General features: G+C 40.0%; 1 protein-coding gene across 4 annotated transcripts in view; it reads left to right on the forward strand.

Moving 5' to 3' along the window:
- LOC134226859 (RNA-binding protein 24-A-like) overlaps nt 1-24,107 on the forward strand; it is a 303,788-nt gene that overhangs the window by 148,345 nt on the left and 131,336 nt on the right. For all 4 annotated transcript variants that reach the window (XM_062707907.1, XM_062707908.1, XM_062707905.1 and 1 more), the window contains 2 exons: nt 21,415-22,085; nt 22,193-22,319. In XM_062707907.1, coding sequence (XP_062563891.1) covers nt 21,849-22,085; nt 22,193-22,319 — 364 coding nt within the window. In that variant the 5' untranslated portion in view covers nt 21,415-21,848. The remainder of the gene's footprint in view (nt 1-21,414; nt 22,086-22,192; nt 22,320-24,107) is intronic.

Consider the following 24,107-nt stretch of genomic DNA (forward strand, 5'->3'; position numbering starts at 1 on the left):
TTTATCTTCTAAATACCTTGGGGTCTGGTTTGATTCCAAGTGTACCTGGAAAACCCATATTGATTATTTGTTAGAGAAATGCCGAAGAAGGATCCATTTTCTCCGTTCTATCTCCGGAACTTGGTGGGGCGCTCACCCGGAAGACCTCATCAAACTATATAAAACGACTATTCTCTCTGTTTTAGAGTATGGCTCTTTCTGCTTCCTCTCAGCAGCTGATTGCCACCTAATCAAATTGGAACGAATTCAATATCGTTGTTTGCGTATTGCTCTTGGCTGTATGCATTCAACGCATAACATGAGCCTGGAGGTGCTTGCTGGAGTCTTTCCTTTAAAGCACCGTTACTGGGAGCTCTCACTTAGAATACTGATCAAATGTGGAACAAGTAACACACTTGTATTAGAAAACTTCGATAATATGCTTGAACTGGCTCATCGTTCAAGATACCTGCGAGTCTATCTCAACTACATATCGACAGATCTCTGTCTTCCATGTTATAATCCACCTCGAGTTCACTTCGTCAACGACAGTTCCTCAATTGAATACGATCTGTCCATGAAACACGCTATTCAAGGAATACCAGATCATCTTCGACAAATATATATCCCTTCCATTTTTTCTGAAAAATATGAACATGTCAATTGCAATAACAGATATTTCACTGATGGTTCTCGCATTAACGGATCCACTGGCTTCGGTGTTTTCAACGTAAGTTCAACCACCTTCCGAAAACTTCAAGAACCGTGTTCGGTTTATGTTGCTGAGCTGGCAGCAATTAATTTCGCTTTGGGGATAATTTCCGATCAGCCCGTAGACCATTATTTCATCTTCTCGGATAGTCTTAGTTCTATCGAGGCACTCCGGTCGATGAAACTTTTTAAGCACGCATCTTACTTTCTTACAACTATAAGAGAGCAGATGCGTGATTTGGTCGAAAGATCATTCAAGATTACCTTTGTATGGGTCCCATCCCATTGCCTAATCTATGGCAATGAGAAGGCGGACTCGCTAGCAAAGGTGGGCGCACAGGAAGGTGAAGTTTATGATAGACAAATCTCGAATAACGAGTTTTTCCCATTAGTCCGTCAGAGTACTCTTCAAAATTGGCAAATGATTTGGTCACACAATGAACTTGGACGGTGGCTATTTTCCATAGTTCCTAAAGTTTCTGCGCGAGCGTGGTTCAGAGGTGAGGACTTAAGTCGAGGCTTCATTCGCACGATGTCGAGACTTATGTCCAATCACTATTCACTAAACACACATCTCTACAGAAAAAAACCTGGTCGATAGCAACCTATGTAGGTGCGGAGCCTGTTACGATGACATCGATCACGTAGTTTGGTATTGCTCGGAAAATGACGCCTCCAGAGAGCAACTATTGGATACCCTTGTGGCCCGAGGTAAACAACCCTTCCGGGATATAAGAGGTGTTTTGGGAGATCGCGATGTGATATATATGCAGGCCATCTATGCCTTCCTTTGCTTGGCTGACATTAAACTTTAATGCCAATATTCTTCTCTTTCTCAGTTTTTTTTTCTTGTCCGATTCTGTTTCTCTGTACCATGTACCCCGATGCTCTGGCCATCCGGAAGATGCTCCCTGACGAACCAAAATCGAGCACGACGCCACGCAAAACCGTTTTCAACGTTCAACGTCAATCGCCCGGATGAGCAGCTGAAATAACCTAAACCCAAATCCCTACCCCGTCCGTCCTGTATTAAGTTTTTCTAACCTTGAGTCGCCACGAGTATTATGGTCCATGTCCCCTCCCAACTAACTGTTAAGATAAGATGATATACCATGTAAAAATATCATACTTGAGAACTGCGGCTCCGCAAAGTGTCACACACGACTGAGCCTACCAAATAAATGAACTGGTTAAAAAAAAAAGGAAATTCTTCGAAAATTCTTCAGAAAATTACTAAAAAAAATAGGAATGGGTCGTTTAGCCGAAAATCATTCGACGGAAAGACATTTCGTGCGAGACGGTTATACATCAAAAATTTCATTTGCGAAAGTGACAATCGGCCAAAAAAAACCGTTGTCTCTAACAGGTTGTTGACTGAAATTGTCGTTTGCCCGAGTGAGTAAACAGGCCGAAAATACCGTTTGGTCGTAATGGTCGTTTGAAAGAAAGGGCCATTTGGTCGAATGGATCATACGACCAAATGGCTTTTCAGCCAAACGGTCATTTCGGCCAAAGAACCATTTTGGCAAACGGTGTTTTCGGTCAAATGATCTATTTGACCAAACGACTTTTTCGGCCAATGACCGAACGATATTTTCGGTCGTATATCCATTTCGTTCAATGACATTTTCGGCCAGATGGGTCTAATGATTTATTTGGCCAAATGGCCCTTCCTGTCGTTTGGTCGAAAGTCATTCGGCGAAAAACCATTTGTTCGAATGTCGCTTGGCCGAATAACACTGTAAGCTGAATTCCATTTGGCGGAATTATGTAAACGTTTGTCCGGCCAACAAAGTTGTTTGACCTAGCAACTGTGTAGACTGAATATGCCGTTTGATCGAAATAATCGTTTGGCCGAAAATGTCGTTTTGCCGTATAGATCATTTAGCTTAAATTACCATTCTGCAAAACACTTTGACACTTTAGGCAAGATGTCCATTTCGGCTAAATGGCCTTTTCTGTCGAAAGACCGTTTCGGCCAATTGAGCTATTCGGTCAAAGGATTTTTTCAGCAAAAGGAACTGTTCAGCAGAACGACATTTTCGGCAGTATGTACCTTTCGACCAAACAACATTTTCGGGAAAATAACTTAACAAACGACCCTTCTTTGTGCAAAAATTCTATTTCAACGAGAAATTCTTTGGATATCAACGGAAATCCTAAAATACAGTAGAAAAGTTAAAAATGAGTAATCTTTCAGAATTTGCACTCGAAAATCTTCTTTTTTTTCAAGAAAATTATTGCTAAAATTGCTAAAATTTCAGTCGAGTTTCAACGTGATGAATTGGAGATATCTATCGGAAAATTCTGTGGACTTCTTCGAATTTCAATCGGCATGGAAAACCATAGTTCAGCGGCGTGACAAATTTGAAACGGCGGAGCGCCGATGCAAAATTGTCGGGGGCGGCGGCGCACACCTCTAGCCAAATGTCCTATTCGGCCAAATGCCGTATTTGACCAAATGTCCTATTCAGCAAAATGTCCTATTCGGCTAATTGTTTTATTCGGCCAAATGTCCTATTTGGTCAAATGCCCTATTCGGCCAAATCTCCTATCCGACCAAATGTCCTATATGTCCATTTGGCCGAAAGGGTCATTTGGCCGAACAGACCATTGGGTAGAATAGGTCAATTGACCGAATAGGTCATTTGAAAAGTGAGAAATAGGGTGTGGCAAGAGAGACGTCCCACTTCTCAATTCTCACTACTCACTTTTGATAGTGAGCAGTGAGAAATGAGGAGTGAGAAGTGAGACATCTCACTACTCTCTCCTCCCCAGACAACCAGAATGCATGCATAATTGAATTGTTTTTCTGTTATGCGATGCCTTTGCGCACAAATTTCATCGCATAATAGTAGCGAAAACGCTTTTTACGTACAAAAGTGGAGGCGTTATGTATTTCTTATCCGACGTTGCACGGTAGTGTATGCGATGTGCACGATTTTTAGGCGAGTTTGTTCGTTATACATTGCGATGTAGTTTGTGATAACAAACTATGTTTGACAGATAGTCCGATTTCATTTGGGTTTGTTTGCTGGAATCTATACCATTTCGTCGAAAGACATTTCGTCGAATGACATTTAGTCGAATGACATTTGGTCGAAAGGACATTACGTCGAATGGACATTTGGTCGAAGGGACATTTAGTCGAAAATAATTTTTTAATCCAGTCGAGAAATAGGACATTTTGTCGAAAGGACATTAGGTCGAATTGACATTTAGTCGAAATCAGATGTTAGAAAGAAGAACCTTTGTACATTTAGTGATATGACGTTTGATCGAAAGTGGATTTTCGAATGAATAACCTTGGTACATTTAGTCTAATGACGTTCCGTCGAATGGATATTTGAAAGAAAAGAACTTAAGCCAATATCAATGAAAAAATAAATGATTTATTTCGGTGTTCCTAAAAGTCATATAATTATTGTTCCAATATTGTCCAAAGAATGAGGGGTTCAGAAAAAGAATAAATAATACGAAAACGGTGAATATTCCGAGGTTATTCCCGACTGGATATTGACTTACGCGAACCTCTAACCGACTACATTGAATCTATACCACCTGGTCAAAAAAATGTAGTCGAATGGTGTTTCGCCATTAGACATGATGGCGAATAGACATTACTACCGTTACACGCATAACTGTCCCATGTACATCGGAAATTCCAGCAAACATGGGACGAATATGCGTATGATCATTTGGTGGAAATTAAATTTACGGCCAGTAACTAACGAATTATGGTTGAAAGACCATTTTATACTGAACTAATTATTGTGTAAACATTGAGTGAAAGAAAGAGTATCAATGAAAAGAATAAGAAAACCATTTCCATTCGACCAAATGTCAATCAACGAAATGCTCCGACTGCGATGAAGTATTGATATCATTGGTTTTTGACCATGTCCCGAAAAATAGAATAGAGGGTATTTCACTATCAGTACCTAATATTTTGCTATTTCTGTAGGTTTTCAATTTTTCTATTATCCACCAGGGTCTCCAGAAGTTTCTGTTAGCTCAGGTGGAAAATCTTCACTGGCTTCCGTATTCGTTTCTTCCGCTGCTGATTGAACTTCCTCATGTTCACTGAATTCCTCTAACCAGTTTATTCATGTATTTTGTGGATTATTTATTGAAATTTAACCAAAAATGCCTGAATGTCCTTTCGACTAAATGTCCATTCGACCAAATGTCCATTCGACCAAATGTCCATTCGACTAAATGTCCATTTGACTAAATTTCCATTCGACTAAATGTCCCTTCGACTAAATGTCCCTTCGACCAAATGTCCTTTCGACTAAATGTCCTTCGACTAAACGTCATTCGACGAAATGTCATTCGACGAACTGTCCCAAAGCCGTTTTCAGGAATATGCGATGTCAACAAATGAAGCTTGAATAATCTCGTAAAAAAGCCTACTATGCGGGAAAAGATATAAATGAACTGATGAAATTTGCACCATAATGCGATTTTGATGAAATATGGATCGGTAAACGATATTAATCGTGCATTCTTATGCGATGTGTGGTTGTCTGGGTCATTTCACACTTCTCACTGTAAAAAGTCAGAAGCGCGAAGTGATTAGTGAGACATCTCACTACTCACTTCATGCCTCTAACTTTTCACAGTAAGAAGTGAAAAATGAGTACTGTAAAAAAGTGAGTAGTAAGAATTGAGAAATCTCACTTCTCACTTCGCACTACTCACTTTTCACATCCTATTTCTCACTTTTCAAATGACCTATTCGGTCGAATGACCTATTCTTCCAAATGTCCCATTCGGCCAAATGACCCTTTCGGCCAATTGACCCTTTCGACTAAATTACCCTTTCGGCCTAATGGTCTCGGTCAAATGGCTTTGGGACAGTTCGTCGAATGACATTTCGTCGAATGACGTTTAGTCGAAGGACGTTTAGTCGAAAGGACAGTTGGTCGAATGGACATTTAGTCGAAGGGACATTTAGTCGAATGGAAATTTAGTCAAATGGACATTTAGTCAAATGGACATTTGGTCGAATGGACATTTAGTCGAAAGGACATTTAGTCGAAAGAACATTCAGGCATTTTTTGGTTAAATTTCAATAAATAATCCACAAAATACACGAATAAACTGGTTAGAGGAATTCAGTGAACATGAGGAAGTTCAATCAGCATCGGAAGAAACGAATACGGAAGCCAGTGAAGATTTCCCACCTGAGCTAACAGAAACTTCTGGAGACCCTGGTGGATAATAGAAAAATTGAAAACCTACAGAAATAGCAAAATATTAGGTACTGATACTGAAATACCCTCTATTCTATTTTTCGGGACATGGTCAAAAACCAATGATATAAATACTTCATCGCAGTCGGCTTTGGAGTATTTCGTTGATTGACATTTGGTCGAATGGAAATGGCTTTCTTATTCTTTTCATTGATACTCTTTCTTTCACTAAATATTTACACAATAATTATTTCAGTATAAAATGGTCTTTCAACCATAATTCGTTAGTTACTGGCCGTAAATTTAATTTCCACCAAATGATCATACGCATATTCGTCCCATGTTTGCTGGAATTTCCGATGTACATGGGACAGTTATGCGTGTAACGGTAGTAATGTCTATTCGCCATCATGTCTAATGGTGAAACATCTTTCGACTACATTTTTTTTGACCAGGTGGTATAGATTCAATGTAGTCGGTTAGAGGGGTTCGCGTAAGTCAATATCCAGTCGGGAATAACCTCGGAATATTCACCGTTTTCGTATTATTTATTCTTTTTCTGAACCCCTCATTCTTTGGACAATATTATAACAAAAAATATTATATGACTTTTAGGAACACCGAAATAAATCATTTATTTTTTCATTGATATTGGCTTAAGTTCTTTTCTTTCAAATATCCATTCGACGAAACGTCATTAGACTAAATGTACCAAGGTTATAAATTCGAAAATCCACTTTCGATCAATCGTCATATCACTAAATGTACGAAGGTTCTTCTTTCTAACATCTGATTTCGACTAAATGTCAATTCGACCAAATGTCCTTTCGACAAAATGTCCTATTTCTCTACTGGATTAAAAATTTATTTTCGACTAAATGTCCCTTCGACCAAATGTCCATTCGACGTAATGTCCTTTCGACCAAATGTCATTCGACTAAATGTCATTCGACGAAATGTCTTTCGACGAAATGGTATAGATTCCGGTCAAATGGTATATTCGGCCAAATAACTTTCGCCTAGTGGCCTTGGGCCAAATGGCATTCGGCCGAACGGTATTCGGCCAAACGGCCCTTCCCCACATTTGTGGTGGGTGCAGCGGGATCTTCTTCAAAATACGAAGCAAACACTGTCAGGGCTATCCTTCTTTTTTAACAAATATATTATCAATAATGAACAATCGAGTTGAGGAGTGACTCGTGAAAACAGTAAATATTCTTCGAATCGCTATTTTTTATTCAATATGTGGGGATTTTTAGAGAAATTGATAAGCTCGCTGGTCTAGTTGTTACCACTTCTACCACTTTTGTTACCAGGGAGTCGAGAATGTTTCCAACCCGAAAACATCCTAGACCGCTAATATACCTTTCATACTCACAATTTCAACAAAAAAAAGTCCTTTGCATCATTCTATAGTAAATGTCAAACTAGCCATCCTTATCCCCAGTAATTCAGAAGGTCGTGGACAGGACAGATCTCGACTGCGCCTTGCTGCCGTCTAAGAAAATGTTATTAGCCCAATAATTTTCTGTGGTAACGGAAGTGATAGTTTTGGGTTGTATACCTACCATATCTGTAATGCGACAACTCCAACCAAATAAAATGTTCTTAGAGATTCTCACATCCTCCATCAAAAAAATTGCTCCTAACTCAGCACTTAGATTCATTCTTTTCTTAGTTAATGGAATATTCTTCCTATGCGATATCTTTCCATTGTTCTCCCCCCTTCGCTAATTTCTAGTCCCTATAGACCAAATGTCTCTAACAAATCATCACATCCAACTCCACCAAACCGGTTCACAGGCACACAAGGTCGTAAATTCAAGCCCTAATCTTCGATTTATTCGCGTTTGTCGAATTATTTGCTACAAGGGGTGTCGTCGGGGACAACAGGGGCATCCGATTTCGCATCGGCTGTGGGGTAAGCGGCATCGTCCTGCGAAATCTAATACACCCAAGGCGACTGGGAACGAATCAGACGATCGTTTATGCTGAGGACGACCGACGGTGCCGATGTTGGTAATGCTCATCCGGAGCACAGCGAAACAGAAGGGCAAATCAAGCGTGCTCCGGCTTTCGGGACCTACTGTGGAGAATGCTATAATCGTAAAAGCACATTCATTCACGAAATAGGCAGCTTACCGGTCCGTACCAAAATGTATTTGCCATTGTGTCGGCTACCGATGGAAATCCTCCCAGCTAAAGCTTGAGGATACGGAACTGCATCTGCTGTTACCGTGCGCCGCTATTATTCTGAGAGAAGTTTTGAACCAGGGGGTCGTAAATTAATACTTGGGAAGTGCATGTCGATGTGACCCGTGCAGAGGGGAAATCTGTTTTAATTTGCAAACCAAGTAAATATTCCGAAGGTTTTCTAAGTGACGATTTATGACTCTTATTTCACAAAGTCAATAGTCAATTTGAATATCAATAGCTTATTTTATCGTTATCTGTTGTTTGGGTTTTCGAGCGAAAAACTGTTGTGCCTTCTTTCTACGTCTCGATATTTTAAAGATGCATAAATAAATTATTTAGCAGATTTCTGTAAAACTCGATTTTTCCAAACAAACAGCTTAGTAATTATTTAACAGATTTTTTCTAAGGCTAATAACTGAGATGGGTACGACCATATGTTACAGCATGTCATAACCAGGAATAAAAATTGGTATATTTGAAATACAACTAAGAAAACTTAAAACAAAAAGCCCCTTTCAATTTGGTTGCTTCCATCCAAAACATAGCCGATGAAACGCATTCATGTGTGACTCAACCGAATTGCACCCAATCTAAAAGTTATGCCTCATGCTCCACGTTCGTTTACATTAGTAGACACTACAAAACAAAGGGAAGACCAACAACAAACCTAACAATAAACAGAGAACACAGGCAGAAAAAATCCTATGGTGGGTATCCTCTTCAGGTAAAATCTGACATGGGCACTTATGACCGAGTTAGAACATAAATAATTGCCGGAGCTGGTTTGGAACGGTCGTCGCCGTAGTAATGGTAGCAGCAACCAGAAACTGAGAAATTAAATAATGAAATTTGCACTGAGTGATAGTATTGAGTAACTTTATTCATTTTTAAAACATCAAGTATTTAAGTCCGAGAAATTGAACTATTTGAATCTCCAATTAGTTTTTCGAACGGAGGCATACGATTACTAATCCAAATATTGGAAAAATGAACCATGATAAATTTAAAAACAAAGTTCGTTTCAATCCGAACAGCAATTCTCAATCGTCAACTCAAACATCTGAAGTTTCTTCTCAGCTTCATCCAAATTTATATCGAGAACTTAAGAATACATATGTCACAATGCGCTCCAGTTTCTATGAACTAGGAATGTGGAATATGTGTGGAACGCGTAGCGGAGCATAGAACAATAAATTTAGTATTACATCAAATGTAAACTTTAACCTACTTTATTTATTATTAGCAAGTCCAGCTGCAGAACGGCTGTCATAGTTTTTACCCGCGACCTTCATCCCAGTTCGAACATTTGAAAACCTAACCGCCAAACATCGACTGCGGCCCTGAATCGATCCGACATCCGTATAGAAAAATTCAATAGGATGCAAGCGATTGAATTTATGAATTCAATACTTCCGCTCCAGGCGTTCCAGACCTTTTCTGTGCCTCACGTTCCTCTGTTTTCCCCCAACTGCCAAGAAGATCAATCCATGCGGTGTGATCGAATTAGACCCCTACGAGTAGCAGAGAGCATGGCGTGTATCGCTTTTCCTTCTTGTTTGAATTATTCCGTGTTGAAAGGTTCCACGCTGAACAGCTGATCGTTTTGAGTGAGCGTGACTTGGGAATTTATGGGCATTTTATGGGCACTTAAAAAACGTATAGTCAGTAAGTAGGTACATGCTTCTTCCGTGAGAAATCCTGGCGAACCAAAACGTGTCACCATAGCTGACAACGGTGGTCATCTGTCAAGTATGTCACTTTTTCAACTTTCGTCTGTTGGTAATAGTCCTTTTCTAGCTAATGGTGCGTGACGCACCTTCAAGAATTCCTAGCTATAATAAATCAAAAGGAAACCAGATTCTTAGGCCTAGATATGGCATCATTTTTCTTTAGGTTTCTTCGTTTCAACAAAAGAAAAGAGTTAGGTGTGGTTTACTATTCGCACACACCTTTTATCGTCCCAAATGAGTATTACTTGCGAAGGCGAAGAGGGAGCTAATTTATCGTAAGAATGGCTGTCTGACTTCCAACCGAGGGAAGAAACCAAAATGTCCTGGTCCAAGCGTAAAGGAAATGAGTTTCAATTTAGAAGGGCATGTCCTTTTGTTGTTGGGGCTGACTCCATCGTTGTCGGTTGGTCCCCTGAAGAATCAATTTTGTGCCATCCCTTCATCTCACACTGCTATGCCTCCCTTCTGCTGTGTTCACGAACTATCTGCAGTTGAAGTTGATAAATTACAACCGATGACCTTTTCGGTGTTCGTAGTCCTCCTTCGATGACTTTCGTTGCTGCTAAATGTGCGTACTAATAACCAGTAAGTGAGCACACACCCCTGCTGTCAGCCTGTCGGACTAAACAGGACTTTCGATGAAGCCATCGAAGCGAGATTTAGGACGGACATTATTTCCACACATTCGTTTACAAACACGCACACATATGGGAACAAACATAGTTATATGTATGCAAGCATAAGGATACTTAAACTGAAACGGTCATGCTTTACAGTAAACAACAGCAGCCATTAACAGATACGGAGAAATAACATAAAATTAATTACATGCAAGCATGAATGGGACCGAGAATGGGACAGTAAATGCGTTGCGTTAAGCATTGGAAGAAGGGGGCCGGCAACCCTTCCCAAAAGCGCATTGTTCTGTTCCGGATCCCTTTCAGTTTTCAGCGTCGTGTAGCGGAACATTGACCATACACGGTGTGCGCTAATGAAATATGTGAAAAAAAAATGGATGTATAGAATTGACAGAGGGCGTAGTTAGCGTACAGAAGCGTAACGCGTACAGAAGTTGGGATGAAACAGATTCTGAACAATAAGAACAAAAAGATAAGTATAAGCCATTTGTATAATTTTTTTTATCAACTGATAAGCGACATTTAGGAGAGATTTCATTTTCTTGCCTCATATTGCATTTTAGTGCAGAATCCTGTCCCATTATTTCCTATTCAAAATTGTCCAGATCGTACTATGGGAGTTATGGCCAAAATACTATTTTTTGTTTACACGAAAAAGGCACCATCACCGCTAGGTGGAGTAATCAGTGTTTTTTTTATAATAATAATAGATATCGTGACAAGGTGTTCAATGCACTATTCATTCAATATGCTTCTATTATGAAGTACACCCAGGTTTTTTTACGCGGTTGGAATTGATTAATTTCTCGATTAACCTAAACTTTCACAGCTTTTTAAGTACCCCCTGAGTTTTCTTTGATTTTTGTTATTTTTTTCGTGGGGTTAACTCATTGTTCCATTGACACTGAAGGTTTTAAACGACTAAAACCAAACTGTGTAAAAAAACCTGATTAATCTACCTAGCAGTGTTGTTGCCTTTCCCGTACAAAAAATACTAAACAATATGAGTGAGTGTTTTATCATGTTTGTGCATAGAAAATGGTATGTTGGCCATAATCCAATCTGGCCAATTTTCAATAGCAAACAATGGGATAGGATTTTTAGTCGAATGGAACTTGTAATTCGGCCATTGCTAAGTTCCAACAAGCGTGTCTACAAAATTTTGTACACATACACACATACATACGTACACACAAACAGACATTACCACAATTCGTCGAGCTGAGTCGTTTGGTATATTACAATATGGGTCACCGAGCATTCTATCAAAAGTTTAGTTTTGGAGTGATCATATAGCCTTTATATATATGTACTTAGTATACGAGAAAGGCAAAGGGTGTAATTCCAAAATTGTAAATTTTTAACCCTCTTCCGCTCTCATTTCGTAACGCCTTATGCATGGAAAATGTTTTTTTTTTTGAGACATTACCCTCCCCTCAAAATGTTACGTAAATTGTGTTCGATGCGAAATTCATTAAAAGTAATATTATTGAAGTGTAACGCGGTACTGATCTTCCCATTGTTATTCAATTAACAAAAAAACCTGATTAATCCACCTGTGGGGTTTGAGTAAAATGCTTTAAGCGTGTGTTAATAGATTCACACATCAGCGTGTCAATCGGCGAGCAGCAAGCCACGACTTCGCCTCTCCACGGAGAGTCGCTGTCATAGCTTCGTTCCGGCCATTTAGGGTCACACATTTTGGCGATTCTGCCAGTCTATTTTTTGGAGCCTGTCGCTGATTTCATGAGAATTCAAGGGGTTAAATTGTGACAAGAGACAGGGGCGGAGCCACGGGGGGGGTTTTGGACATAACCCCCCCCCCCCCCCCAGAGACCAAATTTTTAGAAGAAAATTTTTTTTCGAACCGTCTCAAAATTTAAAAAAAATTAGAAAACCCCCCCAGACCAATTTTCTGGCTACGCCACTGACAAGAGATATTTTTATTATTTGCAAAATCACAAGGCGCGTCTCGAAGACTGTCGCAAAGACTGTCGCGAAGACGCGTCTCGAAGATAGTCGAAAAATGATTTGTGCTTTTGATAAATCACAAGACGCGTCTCGAAGACAGTCGAAAAATGTGGTTTGTGGTTTGCTAAATCACAAGACGCGTCTCGAAGACCGTCGGAAAATTAATTGTGGTTTGCTAAATTACAAGGCGTGTCTCGATGACCGTCGGAAAATGGTTTGTGGTTTGCTAAATCACAAGACGCGTCTCGAAGACCGTCGGAACATGGTTTGGGGTTTGCATAATCTCAAGATGCGTCTCGAAGACCGTCGAAAAATGGTTTGTGGTTAGAAGAACATCAAAGCCTCGCCTGGAAGACCGTAAAAAATTGGTTTGTGGTTTGCAAAATTACAATGCGCGTCTGGAAGATCGGTGGAAATGGGTTGTGGTTTAGAAAACTATAGGGCGTGTAGAAAACCATAAGGTGGAAAAATGTATTGTAGTTTGTGAAACTACAAGGTGCGTATGAAAAACCAACGGAAAATTGTGGGCTTCGTGGCCGTGCGGTTAGCGACGTCAAACGCTATGGAGCGTGGGTTCGATTCCCGTCCCGGTAAGGAGGAAACTTTTCGTGATCGAAAAATTCTCCACCGGCCCAGTGGGTGTTATGTGTTCTGTCCGTTGTCTAGGTGTTAAGTGTTCAGCCTGTCTTTTTTTTTAAATGCGTTTTTTTTGCGTTTTTAATGAAAAAGAAGGGAAATTTATATTTATCGTGCATTATATGAAAATAGTATTTTGGACATAACGTTTGAGCCCACAGTCCGATTCAGCCTATTTTTGATAGAAAACAATGGGGAAGAGTTCCTCGACGAAATTGGTTTGTCACTAAATATTCATTAAAAATTAGTTAGTTTTTTAACGCTTTAAGCGTACAAAAATATTTTCGGCCATAATTTCCGGCCAATTTTCAACAGGGATTAATGGAACAACATGCTTTGCCGAATGCAACTTGTTGTGAGTAGATTGGTTTAGAGTAAATTCCTTGACAAAAGAGTTAGATTTGTTTTTTGCTCACACACACATACTTCGTCGAATTGAGTCGATCGAAATGTTGTACACATCGCGTTTTCACGTTTAACACAGGAAAGCTGGTTTGTATAATTTGTTCAGAAAGTGTTGCTGTATTGAAGGAATATGAATACAAAATACGATATTTAGACTGAATCAGAACGATAACGAATGTTAAAAGAGATTCGAAGATAAGGTGCTTATTTAGTTTAAATTTCCATTGTCAGTTCAAATTATTGAGTAAACAGAACGAAAATTATTCGATTTTGGCAGAACGAATGGAACTATTTTAGTACAGAGAACTTGTTAAGAAATGCATATCGGCTATTAACGGCATTGTGTGGCCAAAGGAAAAAGTCTACTTCAATAGCATTAGCTTGCCTCGGAACACGGTGAAGAGTAAAAGTTTATGCAGAAGATTTAAAAACTACACCACGTTCAAATTCTTCTCTCTCGCAATCGATGATAATACTGATGTTAAAAACATGGTGCAGGCAGTTGTCTTCATAAGGGTAGTTGATGATTATCTTTAAATCACTGAGCAATTAGCAGCTTTGATCCCAATGAGTGGAACGACCAGAATAGTCCTGAGGGGAACTGTTAAGACCTGTATGAAGAAGCTTGGACACTCCTTTAAAAACTTAAGTAGCCTTACAACTGATGGAGCCGGCATCGGCAATAACGGGAAAGAACTACTGACGCTCGACATTTGGCCAACTTAAACTTTATCAACGCTAGGAATCCACCACCACCAATTCTAAATAATGTTAACGGAAACGGAGGCAGAATACGGAGATTTTCTGTATTATTGCTTTTCGTTGACTAAGCCTTGGTACCAGGCTTGAAAGATTTTATTCTCTTCGAAACGAAATCGCACTATTTTTATTTATTAAGAAAAATCAATGCTAAAACTGATAGATCCTGAATGGGCGAGTGGCCTTGATTTTCTGGTTGATAATACCAAAAATCTCAATGACTTGAATATAAACCTACAAGGCACAGATCAACACGTCAAATTTTGATTATTTTGAAACGAAATTGACACGAAACATTTTGACACAGTTGGTTGCTGAAAACTGGTACATTTACCTCATCTTGTTGAAAATAATTCATGTAAATCTGTTAAATATGCTGATAAAATCCAAGCCCATCACAGCAATTTTCAAGCCTATTCGCCGATTTTGTAGAACACAGGAACAAAATAACCATTTTCTGAACACCGTTTAAGGACGTATACGAAACAGTCAAAAATGGCTGCCACAAGGGAACCTCGCGTTTTTCCTTGCACAAATGTAAATTTATAAGCGAATGTATGCTACAAGTAAGCAATGGTGTAAAACTGCTTTTCGTTGTTGCCTGTCGTTTGCTTTTGAAGTTATGTGCACCTGAATGGGCTATGTGGTTGGATTCCAACGCGATTCACCTTAATGATGTTATTATACAATGTACCTTAAATGTTTCAAATGGAGATTATCGACATTCGATACGACAACGAGCACAAATCTAAATAGAAAGAAGAAAACAGCTTACAAAACTGCCCATGATTTCATAGTTGGCGTCAACCCGAACATGAGTGACGACCCCGATAGCAAATATTAATATGCAAAATACTTTAGGCGTAACATGCTCAGGTATTTCAATACCGAGACGAGCTCGGTGGTCTAGTGGCTACCGCTTCTGCCTTATAAGCAGGAGGTCGTGGGTTCAATTCCAGGCTCGTCCCTTTCCTACTTTGTATTTCTATCTTAGTTCTTTCTGTGTTTCACGTTCTACCAGAACGATTCCTACTGTTAAACCTTCAACACTAACAATCCAAAAACCTCCCGTGGTACCTATGAGAGGTCGTAGAGTTCTCTGCATCTTTCTTAAGTAGGTGTCCAACTAACCATCCTTCCCCTTCCTCAGCATTCGCAAGGACGTGGCCAGGACAGATCTCGACTATTGGAAAGTGCATTGCTTCCATCTAAGAGATAGCGATTAGTCCCAATTCTACTCTCATACAATAGTCTTGGCTTGTACCACCTACGAATTTGTGCGAAATGCTCAATGCTAATGCTAATGCTAACATGCTCAGGTATTTCAATACCAAACGAATAATAATTTGTGATGAGTTTGGTATTGTTATGTTATAACAAAGTATGTTATGCCTGAAGTATTATGCATATTAATTTTTGGTATTTTACCTCTTATGCAAGGCTTGCTCATAACAGAGTATGATATAAATAATAGAATAAGGTATTATTGAGTTAATCTCTCCTGCTTGGGAACTATTGTACTTTCCGTTGTATTTGGGATGGTTTACGGTTTACGGGAATCATGAATCATATCGATGATACAGCAGCTGAATTACCCCAGTGAACGCGTTGTAAGTCAAATTCGCTGACATTTTGACTATGTAATCATGGACAGAAAAAGATACTCCTCCCTTCGGTCGAAAGCAAATTTGAAAACAAAAATTGGGAATCCTGTTTGTGAATTTTAGGCACTTAAACGAAAACAATATGAGTCGATTAATGGAGAGTAGACAACAATTTCATGTTTCTCGTTGAATTATCAACCAAAAGGAATATAAGGAATTTTTGAACGCAATACAATCGTGTTTAGTTTTTCTCTACAGAATTCTTTGGCCGTTCTGGAAAAATAAGAAAATAAAAACAATGATTATTTTAAAATGTATAAAAAATAAAATATATATAAAAAATCTGGCCTGGCAGCAGGTGTTAACTCTGAAAATTGGCCCGTGGCTTGAAAAGGTTGGGCAGGCCTGCACTATGGGGTCGTACACTAATTACGTAAGCACTTATCGGGGGAGAAGGCTGCCATTATCTTACGCTCCACATAAATAAAAAATGATTTGTATGGGGAAAATCTAACATGAGGGGAGGGGGTTGAAAAACTCAGAAAAATTACTTACGTAATTTGTGTACGGCCCTTATAGGCGTTTGGATCTGCTTCAAAAAGTTTTTTTCTGGAGCAAACATTAGCGAACTTAGACAAAAACATGGACTATTATTCAGTTTCATGTATCTCGCAAAATGGTTAATTTGGGCAGAATTTTATTCATGGTCCTCGAAGCTTAAGAAATTAACAGTGATGTGCAGTTTTACAGCGGAGTACCATACTGTTTTGTTCGCTATAGGTTGCATAAAATATGCTTTTACAAAACTACGAAAAACTAAGTTCTATACTGCGTCATCAAGCGTAGATCTATTCAAGAGCTTTGTAACGATGCATAAATATGATACTTTTGAGACGAATATATGGCAAAGCTGCCCATTTTACCAAAAAACGTAAAAATGTAATTTATAGGAGAGGCCAGTTTGAACACCATCCATCCCTTCCTAAAGATTAAAAAAAATCAAAACCGCCCCAATTATAAAATTACAAGTTATAAGATGTGTGTGCATTCATCACATTTTACACGCTCAAATAGAAATTAGCCTTTTTGTAGTTTTGGCCACTTTTGCAAGGGGCTGTCCTATTGTGCAGTGCAGGGGAAAAGGTTTGTTCGTGTGTATCCCGACGGTTGTCTGCACTTCCCAGATTATTTCTTATGCAATGTTTTTTATTTCATTATCTTCCATAAAGAACGGCAAAAACATTTTACTACTACGTGAATAATTTGGGTAATTAAATTACTTCCTTTCTAACAATTTGGGCTATTATCATTCATTCTTCTGTGGAACTTAAAAATCTGTGTCTGCTAAACGAAAATTTAATTTTCTCGTACAATAGAATTGAGCCAACACGCTTCACGTGCGTCTTGCCGATGTTCTGCTTGATTTGTGAGCAATTTGGCTCCATAGTGTATGTACTTTTTAGACCTAAAGCTCTCTTGTTTCCGCCAGTAAGCACACGAATGCCTCGAGCCCTTTGGGACCATTTAGCTCACAATGTGATCGCAATCTACTCAGATAGTCTTCGGCGGCGGAAGTTCCCCTTATCATCATCATCATCAGCAGCATCAGTGAAAGGCTATTGTGTTACCAACACTACTATGTCACCTGGTCTGCAAGTCCTAAGCACTTTCTCACTTCAACGCGTTACCGGCCGAGTGCCGAAGTCGGTCCAAAGATTCCGGGTGGAGCATAGCGTCCGTTTTAGTGGCGTCTCTATGACCCGAGACCGGTCCGTTAACGTGTCACGATCTACATGGCCTAGTCTCCGGTGGTAGATCTAACCTACACCGACGAAAAGTTCTCCGGCGGCGAGGTCTCCCCCGAATCCGATCTCCTGTGAGTCATTCAGCTCCCAGCGTGATATCGACCTAACTACTCAGAGTCTTTCGACTCCATTCTTATGCCGTTCATCACCAGTTTTACGTTGAGCCATTCAGTCCCAGTTCGGTCACGGATTGCTCAGATGATCCCCTCCGACAGGGAGCTCCCCGGCGAAAGAATTTCCCTCGAAACCGACGAACCGCTTCCGTAGAAGGCTGTTGCGTAGCCTGCACTACTCTCAACACCTATGTGGAGTTTTTCAGATCAACGCAGATCCTATGCCATTTCTCACTTCAGCGAGTAACCGGTCAAGTGTCGAAGTCGGTCCAGAGATTCCGGGAGGAGTAAAACGTCCAGTTCAATGGTGCTCCGAAACTGGTACTCTTACGCGTCTCGATCTACTCGGCTAAGTCCTTGGTGGAGGAGTGGAGGATCCGAGTTGGTCCGAGAATAGAATCTTGTGGCACTTCTGCGTGACTTTGGTCGACCTTGACCCGATGTTTGAAGAAGATCTTCGAAACCCTGTACGCAGGAGCACAGTGCATCAGCTATGGCCTTCCAGAGTTCCAGCTAGCGCTGTTAAACGCGTTCCTAACATCTATCGTTACCACACCAAGTATTGTCCATCTGCATGAAGTTGGATCCCCGGGCTTTTTTCTTTATTTGGCAATAGCACAGGCTTCTGTAGCTTCCATCTATCTAAGTAGTCATCTTATTCCAGGAATTTTTGCATTACCGTCCGATACCTGACGGGCACACCTTGTCAGGTATCTAAACTCTTCGTTGGAGACCTAAGAGTCAACAATATCGTCTTCATCATCGTACAGAGTCTGTGGCCACAGCATTATACTGTGATGCGGAAAGAGACCCTCTAAGATTAACTTTAGCTTTTCCGGGCCTATTTCAACTGGCGTCTATGGTTCTTTCATCTTTGCCATTATCGTCCAATAATCATTGCCCCAAGGATTGGCATCAAACTTCACTGACCTACTCCTCGTAACTGTTTGACTAGCTCAACTTGATCTTGCAGTTGAGTGCAGCCCTGGCCACAAGAAATGCGACCTTATTCTGCACTCTTTCATCTTATGATTGACTCGTTCCACCAAAGGCCCGGGAGGCACCTATTGCGTGGTTCCAATGCACTTGAAACATCTCTCTATTTATTTCACCTATTGACTACTATCACTGGTCCAACGCTACCATTGTCGATGCTGGTGATGTCAGCATTTTTCCGCTTCTTGCGAAAACATTCTCCTTACGCTCACCTGCTCCTTTATTGTTTTTTATTTGACTCTCCATGCTAAAAGGGTCTCTTCCTGTTATAGATAGTCGTCTTGTTATCCCATGCAAGACGAATACACCACTAGGTATTTTTATTTGCCAAATTCACGATTCAGCCATCTTGGATTTTAGTATGGGAGAGTTAAGAGAAGGATCGGCGTAAATCAGGAATACTACATTTGACCCAACTATACCATTGCACCATTTAGGGGAAGAGGCCTCAAAACGCCCCCCGATGCAAAACGCCTTTTGTGGTTTCCCTCATATTTACCGTCATTAAGATGTCCGTAACAAAACTAGATCTAAAATTATGTAGGTTAGGAGAAAAAAGTTTCAAAATAGTGTATGGGAAGGTCGGAAAAACCGAAAATTTCCACATTTTGAAGAAACATCTAACATTTTGGCGAGGCAAAACGCCCTAGTGGCACTAACCTACAATATACTTGCGTCTCCACCAGAGTCCCTTAATTCTCCTGTATACATGGATGAGACAGTGTGCCATGAGCTACAAAAGCTCAAGTAGCACCGATTCTGTGCGACGAGATAAGCTAGCGCGCGTACAAAATAACTGAGTGAGCCTGTCTCAATGTACGTCTCATGAGACTCATCTCATGCGCTAGGAATGCATAGTTGGCGTTACTTAGGCGACGATATTATTGAATGAAAATTTCCCGCCCAAGCTGTTTTACGCACCTCCGCTGTTGTTTGCAAAGGTTTGCCATGGCAAACAGCGCATGAGCTGATCGCATTGAGATGTCTCAATGCGACTCACCAATGTTAATGTGAGGTACACAAGCTTCGTGAGACTCGCGTGCGCTAAATTTTATGTGCGCGTAGCAGTCGTTGCTCAATCTCATCCTTTTTTGTACGCGTGCATTATGTCTGGTCTCCACCCGCTATCTATACCAGAATGCTGATTCGCCGACGTGTGGTGCTTTGTTCCCTAGGAGCTGCCAGCTAAAAGGCGTTTTGCCTCATGAGTTTTCCAGCAACAGAATCTCACCACTTTTTTGAAATGTGAATATTATCAATATGATTGAGATTTTTGACAATTTTTGAATGGCATCAACTAGCTGTCTTGTTTAATTAATGCATAATGTAAAAATACCCATGAAAGCGTTACAAATAAGACAATAAAGCAGTGTTTGCTTAGCTAGGGCATATTGCCCCTCCTTCCCCTACCGTTGCAAATTGTTTACCGGGACGGAGGCAGTCGACCATTAGCCCGGTTACCATGTCACTCATTTTTACTCAGGAAAGAAGATAGCTCGACTGTCACCTCGTAGACGATCCAGTAGATGCATAAGTATTAGATTGCTAATGGCGCTTCAAATCTTGTGATCAACATGTTTTGTTCAAGACGGTACTTTATGTGTCAGATGTCCATGTTTTTCATCACAGTAGCCCAATTTTCATACTTGAGAAGAAGCAAACCAAAACAATAAATTTGACATTTAAGGTACCGAACGAACCCTTTGAAAAATCCAGGTTACTAAGATTGAATCATATTGATCACTGTATAGAATAACAGGGCCTCCAACGTTCTAACACTTGTGCTTCTACTCCTAATCCTAATCGCACTAAACCGAAGTGTAGAGGGGCTGGGGCTATTTTCGACATCGAATCGAATCGCGTCATTTTCCAATGGAAAACGTTGTAATATTGGACCACTTACGCGAATCATAAATTGAAGCATTACGATGGCTCGAAGTCATATCAGTGGAAAACGATCAGATTTTATGATTTTTATGACCACGAAAATCAGGATGAAAATATCCCGGTTTAAAAGTATGCGGGTGAAAAAGACATAGTGTGTGGGTAACGGCAGATTAATTGTATGCATAGGCTAAGCATCGATAAAATGTGTCTCTTGAAGTAAAAATGTTGAATGATGATTGATATATGATGATCCCCTTACAATGATTTCACTAAAAAAAAGCTTCTCCCATCAGTAAAAATCACGGTCAAAAAAACAAAATTTTCAGAATTAAATAACGATGAAATTTTTTTTGCTTTATATGATCCATATTACCCACACCAGAACGTGTCCGTTTTACCCTTTGTTTTATCCCACCTTGATCCAATTTCTTCAAAAACTCTTAAAAACATCCTCACTGCTGAATTAACCTGAGTTTCCATCACGAGGCTAATAACACTCGTGAAAACTAAAATTCGTATGGAAATTTAGCATGGAAAGCTCAAAACGTGCATTTTTGCCTACTATGCAGAACAAAGTCAGCCGAGTTAATAAGAAGGACGGATTTTAGTCACACACAATTCCTATCTTCTCTATCGGTTTCTAAAGTATTTTTCAAATGATACAGTGGAATGATTAAAAATTCATAAGTTTTTATTGAAATAAACGAAATTTTATTTATCTAATTTATGCTCACACTAAAATTTTAACAAATGTATTAATTAAGTCTATCTCTTTTCCTTTTTCAGAAAGTGCAATTCTCAAAGATCTCATCGTACTGGAATTTGAACTAACACTCAACTACAATCAACAATACGTAAATGTGAATCAATTCTATAAGTACTAGAAGCAACCAATCAACGCAACATTAGTTTTTAATAATTCATCTAGACCAGTGCAAAAACACCCGTATCAATGCAAAGCCAAAGAACGAAATTCAATCTGTGATTTTTGTTTTGTGTTTTACTTGAGTTTTTTTTTCTGTCTGAAGCAAAAATAGCTTGTTTGAAAATCAAATCGAGAAACAAAGAAAAAAATTGAAGACCGCTGCCAAGTCCCTGTCATTGCCTGACATAAATAACAAACTTTCGACGAAAAAGAAACAATAACAACAACTGCTTAGTGGAATTCCGCGGCAAACGAAAGCAACAATCAACACCCACCACCACCACCACCAGCGAAAATGTTGATGCAAGTATCACCGGATGCGGCCGATGCGCTAGCGCTAGTGCCCTCGGCGGGGACACCCACCACCGGTGTGCAGCAAAAGGACACAACCTGGACGAAGCTGTTCGTCGGCGGCCTGCCCTATCACACCACCGACAAAAGCCTGCGGGAGCACTTTTCCGTCTACGGGGACATCGAGGAAGCGGTGGTGATAACAGACCGAACGACGAACAAGAGCCGGGGCTACGGATTTGTAAGTGTGCGACTAAACAGCCCAAAGGGGGGGCTATCATGGACAAGCGAGCTAATTTTCCGTTTCTGTGTTGTTTTCCTTGTTTCCACCAAATCTAAACAATTAAGGTCATCATGGGCGACAGAATGAGTGCGGAACGAGCGTGCAAGGAACCGAACCCCATTATCGATGGCCGGAAAGCAAACGTTAATTTGGCAATCCTTGGCGCGAAACCCCGAGGCAACGTTACCCCCGGTGAGTTGATTTACATTTGATAAATGGTTGAATTTCCTTTGAATTATGTTTTCATTTGGCTATTTAGTTACTTGGACACGAATATTCCCTATGCTAAGTTTAGTTTGGGCAAGTGAATTAAACAAAGGCCCTAAAACGAACGTAAATTGAACGACTAAACATCTTTGTTCAATTTACATGAACGAGAAGAAAACATGTTTAACTTTTAGCCAGTAAATTGATCTATTTGAACAATGCATTTGCGCTGTTAAAACGTAGCATAAAGTGTCTTACATAAGTATTCCAAATGAATAATTTGAAGCTGACATAATAAATTAAGGAATAGTTAATGCAAGTCTCTGAGACTTCGTGTGACTTGATAAACATATTTGGACGTGTTCAGATGACGCATTATAATTGATTCCTTAAGGGATTACGCATCATGTATATTTTTACTTTCAATTTGACTTTAAGGTATTTTGTCATTGCTAGTCAAACAGTTTTTTTATTCGATCTAAATACTGTGTGCGACCTAAAATTGTTTCCTTGAAAAGCTCACAAACTTCTAAAAACACTCTCAACCGTATTCAAGTCCGGAAAATCAATCTTTGTCAATATTCGAAAAAAAAACCATTTTCCTCACTTCTTCAACGAACGAGCGTATAATGTGAAGTATAGACATACATATTTACGTACATGGGGATGTAGTAAACCTAAGCTACGAAAAGGTGCGACACGGCAAACGTTGCCCCGAATGATTGAAAAGTATCGGCCCTCCCCCACACCCCAACGTTCTCGCGCTTCGAAGCATTGGGGTTTGAATTTTCTTCTCGGAAACAACAGCAGCAGTATAGCAACAGCAACAACAGAGAATACTCTGTCAAGGGGCCGCCGCCGCGCCGGTATGCGTATAGCACCTACTTGCCAAGGAGCAATTTGCTTTTTCTTCTTCTTTGGATGTCTTTTCCCCTCTTAGTTTGAAGACGGCGGCGACAGTACAGCACAGTGGAAGAATCTCGCCGCCTCGCTGTTCAGGGGAAAGTGGTTTGATAAGCACTGGCAAGACTTTTAGAATAATGTGCATGCACATTTCGATTGGACATAATTCGGAAGCAATTACATTTCCATGGAACTTAAATTTGACAACTTTTTTGTGCCGGAGACGAGCCAGCCTAGGGCTGAAAGTCTCCTTAATAAAGACACAAAAAAAAACTTTTTTGTTGCCAGGACTAGCCTAGACAATAGGATACTTCTTCGAGCGCAGCGTACCGCTGATAAGAACTGCAGCGGCGACGGAACCTTTGAGTAGTGCGTGTTACATTTTTCGCAGGCCATGTTGCAGTTAAATATGGATCCTCGCTCAATGCCTCCGAATATTCCAGATCCCATTTTTTGACATCTGCAAGCGGTATTGTAGGGGAAGAGGGGGCAATATGCCCTAACTAAGCAAAGACTGCTTTAATGTTTTAGCTGTAACGATTTTCACGAGTATTTTTGTCTTATGCAACAGTTAAACAATATAGCTAACCAAGGCTGGTCGTGGCTTCGGCCTCCCACAAATCTGCGACCGGAAAACTCATGAGGCAAAACGCCTTTCAGCTGGCAGCTTTTATGGAACAAAGTACCACGCGTCGGCGAATCAGAACTCTGGTATGGAAAGAGCATGGGGACGGCGTTGTTAAATGTTTTATCAAAATGTGGAACATTCCGGGTTTTCCTACCTTTCTATCGAATATTTTGACACTTTTTTATCCAACCCACATAATTTTAGGTCTAGTTTTGTTCCGAACATATCAAAAGAGTAAATAT

Source organism: Armigeres subalbatus, chromosome 3 (assembly GCF_024139115.2).
Source record: "Armigeres subalbatus isolate Guangzhou_Male chromosome 3, GZ_Asu_2, whole genome shotgun sequence".
NCBI lineage: Eukaryota > Metazoa > Arthropoda > Insecta > Diptera > Culicidae > Armigeres > Armigeres subalbatus.